Raw genomic sequence first — 16,232 nt, 5'->3', positions numbered from 1 at the left:
TATAGAAACCCTTTGAAGCCTATGGACCCCTTTTAAGAGTAATATGTTTAATACTCAACTTAAAATAGATAAGATTAGAAAGAAAATTAATTTTATTGAAGTCTAGTCATCTGAATTTTTTAACTTCACAGATCTAAGGTTAAGAACCTCTAATCTAAAATAAAATACAATCCCCTCTATTTGGCATTTAAAGATTTCAGCATAACTTTCTAGAATGATGCCATATTATTCTCCTTCATAGAGTCTACATTCCAGTCATCTGATGATCAATGTGCTGTTCCCTATGCACAGTGCTCCATGTGCCAAATCCATGTCTTTGCAGATGCAGTCCCCTAAACCTCCAATATTTTCCTTTTCCAATTGTAGTTCCTGGGACCCTTACCTGCCATAGATCCTCAACTCAAGTGATACCTCCTATTGTTACTTCAGCATCTTTTCTAATTCCCCCCCATATCTTAATGTTAGTGATTCTACAGTGAGCAATGCAATAATTACAGTTTGTTTTTGAGTTCTTGCTCATGACATTTCATATTATTATTTTCCCTTTTTTGTAAATTTCTAAAATCCATAGATTTATATAAAATTTTGGAGATTTTTTAATTTTGTTTTTGCTTACACGTTTTATCATTTTTTTCTTTTTCTATGAGGTTGTTTTCCTGAAGATTTGTGATTGCTAGTCTTCTTTTGTTTTTGAAAGCATACTATGCATCTCAACTCTCTGGTGGCCCCTCTCTCTGATATCTTGCTGTAAGTCTACTGTGTTGTATTTTTAGCTCAATGATGACTATTTATGGAAAATAAACTTGTAAGTGATCATTTCACAGTTTTTGGTCTCACATTACGTAGGTTAGGACTTAGCTTAACAAATAATCAGCTTTCATAATTGAAATGAAAACCAATTTAATTAAAATATTTCAAACACAGAATTATCATTGAGAGGGTATAATAATAATATCAAATAGTGTATAGAAATTAAATATCATTGTCCTTATTTTATAGAGCAAACAGAGGCTCAGAGAGCTGAAATGATTTGTGCAGCTATCACAAACCAAGTTGGCAGTCAAGCTACATTGGACCTCTAGCACAGTATCTGGAATATAACAATCACGTAAAAACTGCTTATTCGTTGATTTGCTTCCAAACTACTACCCTTTATGTTACCACTTATTATTTTTGTCATCTCTGAGTATTATATGGCTCTATTTTTGCATAGCAAATACAAAAAATTATTATTGCTATTATCATCATCATCATAATTGGTATTATTGGATTAATTTTGACATTTCTAAGAATATTTATTTCAAATTGTCTCAAGAAGAAAAGTACTTCAAATTATTTCCCAGTCATTTCCCATTAATTAAAAATCATGTTATAAAAGATATTATAACCAAACATAAAAAATTCATTGTTAGAAAATTTAAAAATAATGCTAAAAATAAATAATATATTTTTCAAAAAAGATCAGGCTGGGTTAATATCAGGCATGCAAGGATGGTAGAATCTTAGTGAAACAAAAAGCAAAATTATTTTGTTAAAAGTAAAAATCATATTTTATTAATTGATGGTAAAGAGTCAAAATACCATACCTGTTTGTTATTCTAAAAAACACTAGAAAGCATAGAATGAAAGGATCTCTCCTTAATATGATATAAAAGTAATAATCTAATAAAAAAGCAAATGCTAGGATTACTTGTAACAAGGAAACACAAGAAGCTTTCCTTCCATGATCAGGTCTTGTGCAAGGATCTCTACTATCACTATGACTGATATGATTTTGGAATGTTTTATGGAACAATAAGTCAAAAAAAAAAGAAATCAAAGGCATGCACATTGGCAAAGATGTAATATTTCAATGTGTGGATGATATAATGTTCTATGTAGAACATCTAAGAAAATAAGAAGGAACAGAGATGCCTAATGAGATGACTGGCAAATTAGCTGAATGCAAATTAAATCCATAGGTCATCAAAATTTCTATAGAAATACAAAATAAGAAAAATAAATCCAAAGAAAAGTATCATTTAAAATTACAACAAAATGCCTTTAATATCTATAGTATGATAAAATATATGGCTTACATAAATATAATTATAAGGCATTGTTTAATAAATAAATCAATATTTAAATAATTGAATAGGTATTTCTATGTTCATGAGTGATATATTGTAATGATATATATGTGATATATGTTAATGATGAAGACATTATGCAAATTAATCTGAAGCTCTAACTTTATACCAATCAAAATGCCAACGGAATAATTTACAGACAAAAATAAAATCCACATAATGCATGCTTTCTCTCATAACTGAGAGATTGCTACCTGGGTCTTCTGCAACAATGAGCATTAATTTTACTGTGGTAGTGGAGTCTGTATGCTGTAAATAATCTCTATTGCTTCTGTGCATAATTGCATATGCCAAACAATACATAGACTGTATGAATCCCTTGGGACAGAAAATGGTTGTGATGTGGTTTCATTTTGTGGCAGCAATAAATGTGTGCTTCCTTGGACACTAGAATGAGCCAGAATATCTGAACCTGATCACCTAAAACCATACTGAGTTGGTTTCCTCACCTTTATTTAATTTTCACTCAGATGAGTGCTAGGTTTTGTGTCACATGCCCAAACTACATTGCTTCTTTTCATTGTGCTTTTAATTCTGTGGTTTTTAAGAAAAGCCATTATTCCAGGGAAACATGAAAAAAAAAATCACAACTCTTAAAGAGCACACTTCAATGACTGTTAGAGATATTATAACAATTGTTGGTGTATGGAAGTCAAGCATTTCAAAGATCAAGCCCATAATGTAAAAAAAATCAGCCATGCTAAAGCACATCAAGTACGGTCAGAAAAGTAAAACAACACCAAGAACTAACAACTATTCCCAGAAAATGGTCTAGCTAATTTTCAGAAAGCTGGAAAAGTTTTTTGGAGGAGCCCAACAGCCTGAGCTGTTGTTATTGCTTCCTCTGTGGTACAACGTAGACTTTTTAATGTGGGAATAATATTGAGATCATCTGAGATACGAGGAAAGCTAACCATTCACATAAAGAAAAAAGAAGCCTGTCAGAGGCAAGACAATAAAAAGATTGGAATGACAACATTGGGGAAAGGGTCATTTTGACTAATGAAACTTTTTTTTCCATTCATGACTATACCAAAACCATTGTCAAAAGCAGTCTAAACGAGAAATGAACATCTTCATTGGAATGTAAAAAATTTGCCCAAAAATGTTTTGACTACCTTTCTATTTCCAATGAGCCCAGAGGCCTTGTCTCCAATCAGAAAATTATTGACTCTGTGAAATATATTGCTATTCTGAGAAACAGATTTGCTGCAGAATTAGAGGAGTTCTCAATGGCAAAAGAATTCTGCAATATGACCTTGCACCATGACACATTTCGCAAAAAGTTAAGTTATCCAAGAGATAGAGATAAACATGTTTTGGTAGCTTGGAAACTTACCAGATTAAAATAGCATCAAAAACTTATGGGCAATAAGCAAGGCTAGAATTGGAAGAATGGACTTTTCATCAATGATATATTTAACACCTTCACATGATAAAACTGTGCTTCTATCATGAAAAATTAATGTACGTATCAAAATGTGGCATGATCAATGCTAAATCAAACAAAACAAATGATTGCAGTAATAGGAGGGAATAACAAAAGGTGTGCTGGAACTAGCTCATGAGAGACAATTATTAAATTTTCACTGTGAGCATTTAAACCTCAAAAATCAGTGAATGCTACAAAACAGAGATTAATGTATTGCTTTGTTGATTTCTAGACATAAGAAGTGATGGAGAAAATGAAATAATGCAGATTAAACTGAAAAGTGTCTTGTGAATTTTTTTTCTTAGAATAGAGAATTGTTGAATATATACCAGTACATCCCTGCATATAATGAATAATATTTTAATGTAAAAAAAAATAGCTCTAAGCCTCATCGTTTGTCAATAAATTTAATTGTTTTTACTTTGTCCTAAGTGATTTTCATACCACAGTAGTTATATTTGTGTTATTTCTGGAGGATTTTGTTCAGCTTGGGGATCACATTTTAGGAACGACATTTGCAGAAAAATCAGTGCAGCCGGGGTCATAATAGTGAGGACCCTCAAGACCAGACTTTGTGAAGATTGGAAGAGCCGGAGATATTTAGACTAAAGAGGATTTAGAGAAGAACTGAGAACTTTCTTTGAGTATTTCTTGGTTGTCCCATGGAAGGATTCTATTTCTTCTGTGCAACCAAAGGTGCCTAAAATAATGTAAGAGCAATGTGAGAACATTTTAGAATATGAGTGCTCCAAAAGAACAATGGCCTGCCTTAGAGGTGGTAGTGGAGGTCTATAAGTGAAGGGGGGAAGGGAATAAACATTTAATTGCCCCTATGTGCCAGGCATTGTGTTAAACATTTTCCAAATATTATTTCATTTGATCCTCATAACAACTCTGTGAAGCAGGTACATTTTACAGTTGAGGAAACTGGGACAAACAGAGGCTAAGTGACTTGCCCAAGGTCACACATCTAATACATGTGTGAGGATGGATTTGAACTCAAGTCTTCCTGAATCTAAGCCCAGAATTCTATGCACTATGGCACCACCAATGACTTCTGAACCTTGCTTAGCCTCCCGTTAGGTATGTGGGAGAGGATATTCTTGTTTTGGGATGGGTATAGATCAAAGGAGAGAGACAGACAGAGAGGGAGAGAGGTTTGGATTTGTTACCTCAGCAAGGGCACTTCATTTAGCACAGATCACAAACCCCTGCCCTGCCACCGCTACCCAGACAATCTTTCCCATCTTTCATGACTCATGCCCACATTCTCCCATAAAACCTCCATAGAGGATCCACTCAGCATGCTGAGGGCTATTGCTGAGATCTCCTTTGGTGTGCACCAATGGATGAAATGGGCTCTCCACCACTTCTTTCTCTTTCATTTGATGACTCATCCACACCTCTTTCTGGACCTATGCCCTTTTGGTGTTTTGCATGTGCCAGTTTTTGGTGACAATGATCATCTCCATATATACAAACGCATATGCAGATACAGTCACACTCATATACTTGATAGACAGTGGACACCATTGCTTATGTGCTGAGAGGTTGAAAAATTGAACTTCTTGTGTGTTGGCTATTTCCTCAAAATTCTCAGACTTCACTATTAATACATGCAACATGGTACCATTCAACCCCATGGAGAATGTCATTTTCTGCCATGTAAAAGGTACACCTATGATGTTGTTGATGATGGTGGTGGTGGTGGCGATGGTGAAGGTGATGGCAATGATGGTGATAGCACATGCCTTGATGAATAGAGAACAGTCCCGGGAGTTAGGAAGTCCTGAAGGCAAGTGCCACTTCTAATGCAAAATGAGTACGTAACACTGAGCAAGTGACTTAACCTTTCAGTGTCTGAGGCAATTCTTTATAACTATAAATTGTTGCACTATACGCACTACTCATCTGGAATTACCAATGACATCACCAGCCAAGTCCCTATCCTTATTTAATTTTTAAGCAATATTACAAAGAACTCTTCCATGCCTCTGCTACCTGTAGCACCCTAGGCCACTACTAACCTTGTCTACCCTTAGTTCTGGGTGTTTCACACCTCTTAGAGTAAGTCCAAGATGTTGACTAAGTGATCATTTTTTAACCAAAATCTAAAAGGATTTGTTCTGTAAAACTTGGACTCAGTCAAAAGGCAGCACCCAAAGACCTAGAAGACCACATGTGGCCTTGAGGCCACAGGTTCCCCACCCCTCTAGAGACTATTCACCTTAAACCTTTTCCAAATAGATTATTTAGGGGCAGCTAGGTGGTGCAGTGGATAGAGCAGTAGCCCTGAATTCAGAAGGACCTGAGTTCAAATCCGGCCTCAGACACATAACACTTACTAGCTGTATGACCCTGGGCAAGTCACTCAACCCCATTGCCTAGCAAAAAAAATAAATAAATAAATTAGATATGTGGAAAGTTATCACTCAGTGGTTGTAAAGAAGGAGGAGAGAAAATCTCTACAAAGCCAGTCATTGTTTTGAGCAAGAGCTTGGGCCTCTTTCTGATGCAGAGGGCCTCTCTGAGATAAGCTTATGATAATTATTTGTTTCTCTTTTGAGTTCCTTATGTTATAGATCACCACCACCGCTACCCCAGTTTTCCAGAAATTATCTCATCTGAGTTTCATGTTAGCCCCATGAGGCATGTAGCTGAAGTGTAGAGAAGTTAAGAGACTATCTTATGTTCATATCTAGTACATGGCAGAGGGAACAGCTGAACCCAGGTCTGTCTCCAAATCCAGTGCCCTACCCACTAGGCCACATTGCTTTCCCAATGGGCTCAGGGTGACACAGCTAGGAGATGGTAGAGGCAGGGTTACAGACTATATCTGGAGCTCTAGAAAATGCATTCTACCACCTCTCAAACCTGCCCTTTCAAAACTGCACAGGCCACAGCAAGTAAGTGTTAGAGGCAGGATTTGAACCCAGCTCTTCTAGACTCTTAAGTTGAGTATTCAATGCACCCTGCTACATCACTTCTCAGCTAAGGCAGAACACAATGAAACCTCAGGCAAGCATCATTTACCTTTCCAGTGCACTGGAAAAATGTTGACTATTTCCCTGTCTCTTAATTGCCCTGGAATTCCTTCAGGAAGAAACCTGTTTTGCAACAAACTATTCAGCATAGAACATGGTCAAGAATAACTTCTCAGACCCCTTGTTCATATTTCCAGCGCCAACCTGACTTTCATTTGCTTCATTTTCTCATCTCCTCCAAGACACGTTCTCTTCTTCTAACAGATGGCTTTTGAATCAGAAAGCAAGAACATCCCCTGATTTGCTTGGCACTGGTCCCCAAGGCCTAATTCTCATCTCATCCCCTCAGTCTCCCCAGAACATCTCATGTCACAAAGATTATAGCAAATGGGAACTTTGCAGTACTAAGGAAATATCAGTGAGCAGAACAGAGTTCTTGGCCAGGAGGGCCAAGAACTAATCAGGAGCTGCTCATCTCAGCCACTAGGCTGCCCCCAGCCTTCTCTCTAGCTCTTCCACCCCCAAAGCTCTCAGGGGAATTGCAAAACCCTGATGACTGCTTTTCTAAGACAGGCATTTGCAGTTTGGTGATCACAAGGGCAGCATTTTCTGGGTAGAAACACTTGCCCTCCCTGCCCTCTACTAAGCATGAGACCTGTCAGTGTAGAGGACAAGAAGGGAAATGCTTCAGTATAGACAATCCTCCAACATTGGAATTGCTGATTTCCCTGGCCACAACTGAATGCTAGCACTTGGCTCCCTGAAGCAGATTTTTTTTTAAATGTGTGTATGTGTGGATATGTGTGTAACTGTGTATGTGTGTGTATATGTGTGTATGTTTGTGTATGCCTCTGTGTGTGTGTGTGTGTGTGTGTGTGTGTCTATAGACTGAGCACTGAATGTGGAACCCACCAGCCCTGACTGAATCCAAGTCCTTCTTTTGACACTTAGTAGCTGTGTGACCCTGGGCCAGCCACTTAAAATCCCAATGCCTCAGTTACTGATTCTCCACCATAACCTAAAGTGAAAAAAAATGAGAAGTTTAAAAAACATTACCTACATTTTTAAAAAGAAAACCAGACATTTAAGGTTCCAGAACCTTCAGTTCCCTTCAGAATCTGGGGACACTCCAACCCTGTTCATTTCTTCTTGGATGTAATTTCCATGTTAGGATAAGGAGGAAGAGGATGAGTATAGCCAGGCAGCATAAGATGACTAGCCCAGGGTCACAGAGCCAGAATGTTCCTGATGCAGAACTTGCATCCAGGACTTCCTGTCCTGAGGTCCCCTCTCTATGCCACAGCCCACAGCTGCCTTGCAATATGAAGTATACTAAATGCACAAGAATTTCAGTTCATTATAAAACATCCTCTAAGACAGTAAGTTGCAGAGAAAGCTCCAGCCTGCATCAGTAGGTGGAGTTCCTTCATCTAAGAATTCCCCATAGCATTGAAATCCCCAATCCAGTTCCCATCCCTATATAAAGCTCTCTGGAACCAGGGAAGGGCAACCAGGCCTTTCTACAAAAACATGAATTTTAGAGGGTGCTAAAAGCACCAGCACTTTGATGGCTAGAAAACAAATGGAGTCTACCACGTCCTTAGCAAGATGGGTTAAAAAAAGAAATCTATGAGAAGTGCTCCACCACCACCATGGTTGCATCACCAGTGAGCACTTCTGCCCAGAACTGCCCTGATCACGTCTCCTCCTTCTTCAGTAGCCTTTCTAAGAGCAGCCGGGAGGAGGGGTCTCTGTAGGGCTCCTAGGAACCATGGGGGTCACATTCTCCCAGCTGATTTACAGATGCATTGTGTAAACCACCTCCTTTCAGTGTGTGCTGCCTCAAGAACAAAAATCAATCATTGTTAGCCACAACTCTGCTTTTTCTGACTTTTCTTTAAGCAGGGGAGGCTATCCACTACTCAAAAGGCACTCATAGTTTTAGAGAAACCGAGATCTCAACAATGTGAGTGTGTGTGTGTTTTCTTTACCTTTAGAAAACCTGCTCTCAGCTTCATTCCTTCCCCCTCCACACTCCCCCCATCCCCGCCTTCCACTTGAATGTTGCCACCAAATGATCCTGGCCATTACTTCATATCGAGCAGAGGAGATGAGATTTTTGATAAAGAACAATGCTCAGCCAAGGGGTCATTGGAACCAAGATGAGCAATTGATTAGCTCTAATGGACCATGTCACTAATAAACACCCAAGCCTGGCTGGGCCCGATCATGCTGCCGACACCCCATGGCTTTGAGCTGACCACTCAAAGCACCCATCCTTTCCATCCAGGCTCCGGGGTCTCAGGATTTTCTTCCAAAACAGCAGAGCTGCTATTCCCAGTGACTCCAGCATTTCACTGAATCTGGCTAAAAACCACTCCCCACTTCTCCTCCTCTTTGAGGCCTAGAAAATGAACTGCACATCCATGATTTTCATGGAAATAGATTCATGTTCTCCTTTTTTAGGTCACACCTGTACTCAGAGCTCCCTTCCCTTCTTCTTTCTCTCTTGACTAAACACAGCTAGTGATGGGAAGGAAGAAGAAATGACAGCTCAAAGGGCTTTATTCCCCAGAACTGGAAAATGTTCCTAAACACAGAGATCCCCCTTTTAAAGACCGTTTTAAGGTGAAAGAAAGATTCACTGGGCAGGTGGGGGGAATGGGGTTATCATTACTATGGCAAATCCAGCTGCTGATGCCTTCCCCCAAAATGGCACCTTGTGATTATTCTATGCATACCTACATATGTCATCCATGCTGTCTCCTCCAGCAGAAGGTAAGCACCTTGAGGGCAGCAACTGTTTCCTTTTTTATGCCTAGTACTTTACCCATGGCAGTCCCTTAATGGATGTTTGTTGACTGACTGATGGAAACCTACTTTGCTATGGTGCAAAGTTTGCAAGAACAGTGTGTAAGTATGGGGAGTATAATGGTGAGAGTGTTAGGGCAGGAGATTAGGAAAAGCTGAATTCTAATTCTACTTCTGACACTTCTCAGTGGTGTGACTTTGAACAAGTAAGTCATCTATGCTGAATTTCAGACTTGCCAGGGTGACTAAGATGAGTAATTGTTGCAGTTCTGATTGGGGCTCTGGGCCACGGGCTCCTTTGTGGGGCAGTTCTAGTACATTCTCCCTTCCCAGAAGCCCTCTCAGAGCCAGGCAGCACTGTCCAGACACTGGCCACACAGGACTGATCACTCAGACCCAGAACCCAATGGTGACAGGGACCTCTATTTCAGATGTGAAGTTTGAGGAGAGTGTGGTGATTGTAGTAGATATGCTGGGTTCTTCCAGCCCCTTGGTTCAATTCCAAAGTCTCCTTCAAATAACCAAAGTTCAGTGCCTCTAAGGACTATGCTTATGTCCAGCATGTTAAGTAAGTCATTGGCCAGGTGGTAACTGATGAAGAGCTGCTGGGAGTTGGGTCCAACCATGGGCCCAAAGCCATTCCACTCGTTCTGGGTTGACCCATGCCATGTGCATCCAACCACTGCAAGACAATCTCATTCTAGGACCTCAGGGTTATTGAGATTATGCTGAAGGAGCAGGCTTCTTTGGTAATGTGGACAGGCTTGGGGAAGCCTATGAGGCTCCGCACTGGATATTAGTTAGGGGCTCTTAGCCCATCCTTTGTTGAGAGAAACTGTAAAGAAGAAGCCAACTCTATAGGCCCTTGATCTACTTCAATATGAATGAGAATAGAATGTGTACAAATTACCGTGAAGCTATAATTCTAACCCCAGGGTATAACAGGATGCTTTGGGAGACCAAGGACTCAGGGAAGTCAGTGCAACACACTGGAAAGAACATTAGCTCTAAACTCAAAGTCATTGGGTTCAAGTTCCAGCTCCACCACTTGGTACCCATTTGACCTTTAAAAAGTCACTCCAATACCTCAGACCTTAGTTTCATCAACTTAAAAATGAGAGTATTTGACTTAGTGGCTTCTGGCATCCTTTGCAGCACTAGACCTATGACACCAAGATTATGACTGGGTGAATTTGGAAATGTCAGGTGTCACTTTAAGGAAAAAATAAGTTTGAGTCTTCACCTAAATTGGGAGACTAGAGAGGTTGGGTCAAGGTGAGGGAACAGAAGAGGGACTTTGGGTAGCCCATCAGGCCAAGACCCACCAGGCCAGAGATAACATGTGATCTTCAGTCCTGGAATTCGGGTTAAGCCTCCAGGGGCCAACCTTCTAATGGTTGTGTGGGTCAGGCTTGTTGGAGAGCTGGGAAGTGGCATAGGATTCAACTGGGTGCATGCTGCCCCTTTCCCACCATCGAGGTTTCTTTGTAGTCACATCTAATTTTTATTTTAAAGCTTCAATAATGAGAGGCAGAAACAAAGCAAATTCTCAAGGAAACCAAAATAGCTTGCCAAGAAAAATGGGCACACCATCTCTCATTTTCTGCACTCTCCAGAACACATTTTTCTTCTCTTAAAGAACAGAAGAACTGAAGGAGACAATTTCTTTTTTCTTCCTAGCTCCACCACTTTCTGCCCAGGAATGGAGCAAGAGGAGCCCAGACGGACGATCATCTTAATACTTGTCAGTCTTTCCTGGGCCATGAAAGCAGAGCCTCCAAAAGCAGCTCATTCAGCAGTCTCACCGCTCCAGATGGCACACCAGGCAGTGCTTTCCAAAGTTCAGCCGGGTCAGATGCAAACTCTTCTGCCATCACCTTTAGCAGTCTAGCATACAGTAGGCATCTCCTCAGTACTTGTTGATGGCTCACTTGATGAGTGAAGACCCTTCTACTATCAGCTGGGCTTATGATGATGTTACTCTATCCAATGGCACCATCCTGGGGAGCTTTTCTTATGACCCACTATGATCCAGGGAGCCCCAATCATGCTTCACATTCCACCTTAGTCATCCTTTTTCTCTCTGGAGCTATAATCGAATGAATTGAATGCATCAAACAGTCCTGTGATTGCTACTCGAAATGTATGCCAATCAGCTCTTCTATGGCTCTACTCACTGTGCTTGTTGATTTCCCAAACCGAAACACTCTTCCCGGGCCACCACTTTTCTAGATGTGTTCATCTAGATGGCCATCAAACTATGTCACTGTCTGCCCCACTCCGATACATGTCTTCTCCATACCTGGACCAGGCCTGTTCACGTTAGTTCTAGAAGCATGTCTCCTTACCCTCTTGCCGGTTCCCAAGGCCCAGCCTTGATGGATGAATGCACGAGTACAACTGATAGCGTTTCATTCGCCATATCTAGATAGCCCTAGATTTATACAGGAGATCTCTAAATGCCCAGAAATTGAGCCTGATCTTGTGAGAATCCAAGGCCACTGCTTCCAATTTATTAACCCTTCCACTCTGCTGGGGAAGCTGTCAGCAGCAAGGGCCTGAATGGTACCACAGGCAAATGAAAGTTAAACCTCCACTAAAGGAGGGAGCTTAGCAACAGATGCACTACAGAGTGACATCTCTAACTTTGGCAACAGGCCTCCATGTTGGGAATCTTTCCTAATCCCACACACACAGAGATACACACACTTCAGCTTTCTTTTGTACATTGTCTTCCCCCTTACACTGTAAGCTCCTTGAAGGCAGGGACTGTCTTTTTTCATATTTGTATCCCCAGCCCTCAGCACAGTGTCTGACACATAGTAGGTGCTTAATAAATAGTTATTGAGTATGGACTTGTGAAAGAATGAATGCACTGTTCAAAGGGCTTAATTTACTGCCAAGCAGTACCATGGGAATTGTCTGAATCCGGCTCATTGATTCTGTCATATGTCAGGGATAGAGATAAGAACCATTCATTTCATTTCTGGCAGCATTTATTACAACCTCTCATGCCTATCATGTTCATAATAGCTGCGTGGAATTCCACTTCTGATAACAAAGGACCGGTAAAAAAAGAAAAAGAACAACTCAAAATGTTGTGCATTACCTGTAAGTCAGCATCAAATTCATGTTTCAGGTGAGCCTCCTCTGCAGCTTCCACAAGACGCTAGAACAACAAAAATTAACACAGAGTCAGAAGCATGGCATGGTGAATACTTTGCTTGTCTGAAAATCTGGCACCAACGTGAGTCTCTGAAAAGTAATATGACAGAGCCCTCGTCTCAGGCTACGTGACTATGTGTGTTTCATCTGCTGTAGTGGAAAAACTACCTTGTCTTTGGTTTGCCTTAACAATTATCATAGCATGGTGTGAAAATGTAGTGCCAGGAGACCTGGGTTTGAATTCTGTCACTACCATGAAGTGCCTGGTCACCTTGGATGATCAAATAACCTTACTGCACATTTGGCCCTTCACAATCTTAAACTAACTCTGAAAGGGGTGACTACTATTTAAAATTATTATGACCCTTGGATTAAAAAAGAAAATGGTCAGAAAAAAATTCCCAGGATTTTTTTTAGTGGGATTTGATGAAATCTTCAAAAATCCATATTGCCCAAAGGCTTTTACAGTCCACTAGAGAATCCATTCAGTTTTAGTTTGAAACAGATTATAAAACAAGTCAGAGCAACTTCCTGCTGAGCCAGGGGTAGGAGATCATATTGTTTGTTTTTGTTTAAATTTCATTCCTTGGGATTGCAGGTTCCTAGATGTAGGAGAAGAAGCCATCTTCTCCATCCCCCTCAACTTACAGGGGAAGAAATCATGCACAGATAGATAAAGTTACATAGGACCAGAGATGGAGAGAAGGGAGGCACCTTAGGGATCAGTGGGTCCAACCTATCACTTTATAGATGAGTAACTGATATCTGAGCCTAGATCTCCCTTACTCCATGTCCAGAATTCTATGTGCTATACCATATTGCCTTTCAGGGACTAAGATAATCATTTAAGATCAGTTCTCTCTCTCTCTCTCTCACTCTCTCTCTCACTCTCTCTCTCTCTCTCTCTCTCTCTCTCTCTCTCTCTCTCTCTCTCTCTCTCTCTTTCTCTCTCTCTCTCTCTGCCTCTGGCTCTCTCTGTCTCTTCCAGTGTCTGTGTCTGTCTGTCTGTCTCTCCCTCCTTCTCTCATAAAGAAAATCTTTATGATAAAAATAAAATGATACCCCCTTCTATTTCTATGCTAATCATCTTCAAGGTGCCTGGAAGCTTCAGAGCTAGACAGAGGGGATAGAGCCCTGACCTCTGGTTGGGAAGCCCTGAGTTTGCATTCTGCCTCAGAAACTGCCATCTAATATGTTCACTGCTTCTTATGTGAGGATACTACACTGAGCACTGTGCCGGATATAGGCAAAAAGGAAACAGTATCTGCCCTCGAGGAGCTTACATTCTACTGGAATAGGATTCTCCACTGTCACTGACCTCCTTGTTATTCTTTACTTACAATACACTGTCTCCAGACTCCAGTCATTTACACTGGCTGTGCCTCCTGCCTGGCACACTCTCCTTCCTCTCTCTGCCTCCTTGGCTTCCCAGACTTCCTTCAAGTTCCAGCTCAAATCCCACCTTCTCTAGAAGCCTGTCCTTGGCCCCTCAATGCTGGTGCCTTCCCTCTGGGGAATTCCTCCAGTTTATCTGGGCTGTATTTTGTTTATATGCAGTTGCTTGCATGTTGCCTGTGCCATAAGACTGTGAGTTCTTGGAGGTCAGGAACTATTTAATAAATACTTGTTGTCACCTTTGTAAGCCTCTAAGCCTCAGTTTTCTCAGTTGTAAAACAGGGATGGGGTACTAAGGTGGTGCAATGGATAGAGTGCTGGCCCTGGAGTCAGGAGAACCTGAGTTCAAATCCTGCTTCTGATACTTACTAGCCATGTGACTCTGGGCAAATCACTTAACCCTGTCTGCCTCAATTTCCTCATCTGCAAAATGAGTTGCAGAAGAAAATGGCAAACCATCTCACTGTCTTTGTCAAAAAAACCTTTACTGGGGTCATGAAGCACCTGACGTGATTAATTGAAAACAACAGTAACAAAATGAAAATTTGAAAAAAACCACTACAGTATTGACCTCCCAGAATGATTTCAAGGCCTCAGTGAGATCCCGAACGTAAACTTCTTGCCAACCTCAAAGAGCTATATGAATTTAAATTATTATTGTTGTTGTTATTGTTATTCTTTATTTAGTTGTAACAACTATTATTTGGAGTCAAAGGGCTTGGGTTTGAAATCCAAGCTCTCCTACTACTTAGCTTGGAAAGGCCCCTGGACCTCCTCAGGCCTCCATTTTCTTATCTGAATAATTCAGCAATTTCAATTGTACTAGATAATCTTTAAAGACCATTTCAGCCTTAAATCCCATCATTCTTTGAGAATCCTCTGGAGTAAAACAACCTCAGAGAACATGGCAGGGAACCAAAGGTAGCCGCTTGAATGATTAATACATTCATGCTACTGCTACTGCTCCAAAATCACCTTTATTAAAAAAGCTCTTCCCGCGAAGAGATGTACTCTGGAATTACTGCAGAATTGTCCTTTCTGGACCAAATGAGATTTACTTGAAATTCCAATGACTCAGGAAAGTGCCCCCTTTTGGGAATCCTTGGTTCTCCTATAGCTCTCAGGCCAAGGGAAATCATTCTGTTTTTCACATATTTACTCTTGTAGGTTTGGCAATCCTTAACTTTACTTCCATACCATAAAACAAAGCTGAATTTGACAGGCCAGTATTAAGAAAATTGCTGTGTGGGGGTTAAGAATCATGAGACTACAAACCTACCACATGTCTCCAGTAGATAAAATTTATCATTCAGGCTCATTAAAGAATGGGCCCTGGAGGGGTGGAAGCAGCTTCCAGGGCTTACATTCCTTCATTCTCCCTTTCACTCACTCATTCACTCATTCATTCATTCACTACATTCATTTATTCTAGTATGTGTTAACTTGCTCACTTATGTTTTTCATTCATGTATTCCCTCTTACTCTGATCCAGGCAATGAGATGAAGCTTGCTGCCTCCCTCCTTCCACAGAGGTGATGAATTCAAGATACAGAATCAGAAATACATTTTGAGATATGGCCAATGTGGGGATTTCCTTTACTTGACAACGCACATTTGTTATGAGGATTTATTTTTCTCTTCAGTTGTAGAGGAGAGGAGGTTGGAGAGAGAAAAATTAATGCTCATTAATTAAAAAATATATTTAATTTAAAAAACATTTGCAGTCCTTGTTCAGTTATTTTTCAGTCACTTTGGGAGGTCAGCACTAGTTATTGTTAACTTTGTTTTGTTGTTCTTTTAGCAGTTCTTTTGGCAATCATGTCCAACTCTTCATGACTCCATTTGGAGTTTTCTTGGGAAAGATACTATAATGGTTTTCATTCCCTTCTTCAGCTTATTGGGCAGATGAGGAAACTGAGGGAAACAGGGTTAATTGACTTGCCTGGGGTCACACAGCTAATAAGTGTCTAAAGCTGCATTTGAACTCAGGAAGATGAATCTTCCTGATTCCCAGCCCAGTGCTGTATCCACTGGGCCACCTAGGTGCCCCAAAATCATTCAGTCACTCATTAAGTTGCTCTAATTATTCATTCTTCCAACTAATAATTATTAAGCTTCAAATATGTGTTAGGAATAGTCAGAGATAGAGCTTCCATTAGAGCAGACTAGAAAGTGTTGTATTTGGAGCTAAGAACCTAGGCTTATATCCCAGCTGTGTCACTTACTACCTATAGATTCTTCAGAAAATCATCTATCTTCTCCAGTCCTCAGTTTCCCTATCTGTACAATAAAAAATTTAGACTAGATCATAAAATC

The 16,232-nt window shown here is 40.3% G+C and overlaps 1 protein-coding gene across 4 annotated transcripts in view; it reads right to left on the bottom strand.

Moving 5' to 3' along the window:
- Positions 1-16,232, bottom strand: part of CACNA2D3 (calcium voltage-gated channel auxiliary subunit alpha2delta 3) — a 1,023,339-nt gene that overhangs the window by 709,764 nt on the left and 297,343 nt on the right. For all 4 annotated transcript variants that reach the window (XM_020970614.2, XM_020970616.2, XM_020970615.2 and 1 more), the window contains exon 4: positions 12,466-12,525. In XM_020970614.2, the coding sequence (XP_020826273.1) occupies positions 12,466-12,525 (60 nt within the window). The remainder of the gene's footprint in view (positions 1-12,465; positions 12,526-16,232) is intronic.

This window comes from Phascolarctos cinereus, unplaced genomic scaffold (genome assembly GCF_003287225.1).
Source record: "Phascolarctos cinereus isolate Bilbo 61053 unplaced genomic scaffold, phaCin_HiC Scaffold_4;HRSCAF=312, whole genome shotgun sequence".
NCBI lineage: Eukaryota > Metazoa > Chordata > Mammalia > Diprotodontia > Phascolarctidae > Phascolarctos > Phascolarctos cinereus.
Note: the sequence above shows the minus strand (reverse complement) of the source record. Positions and strands in the feature narration are given on the sequence as shown.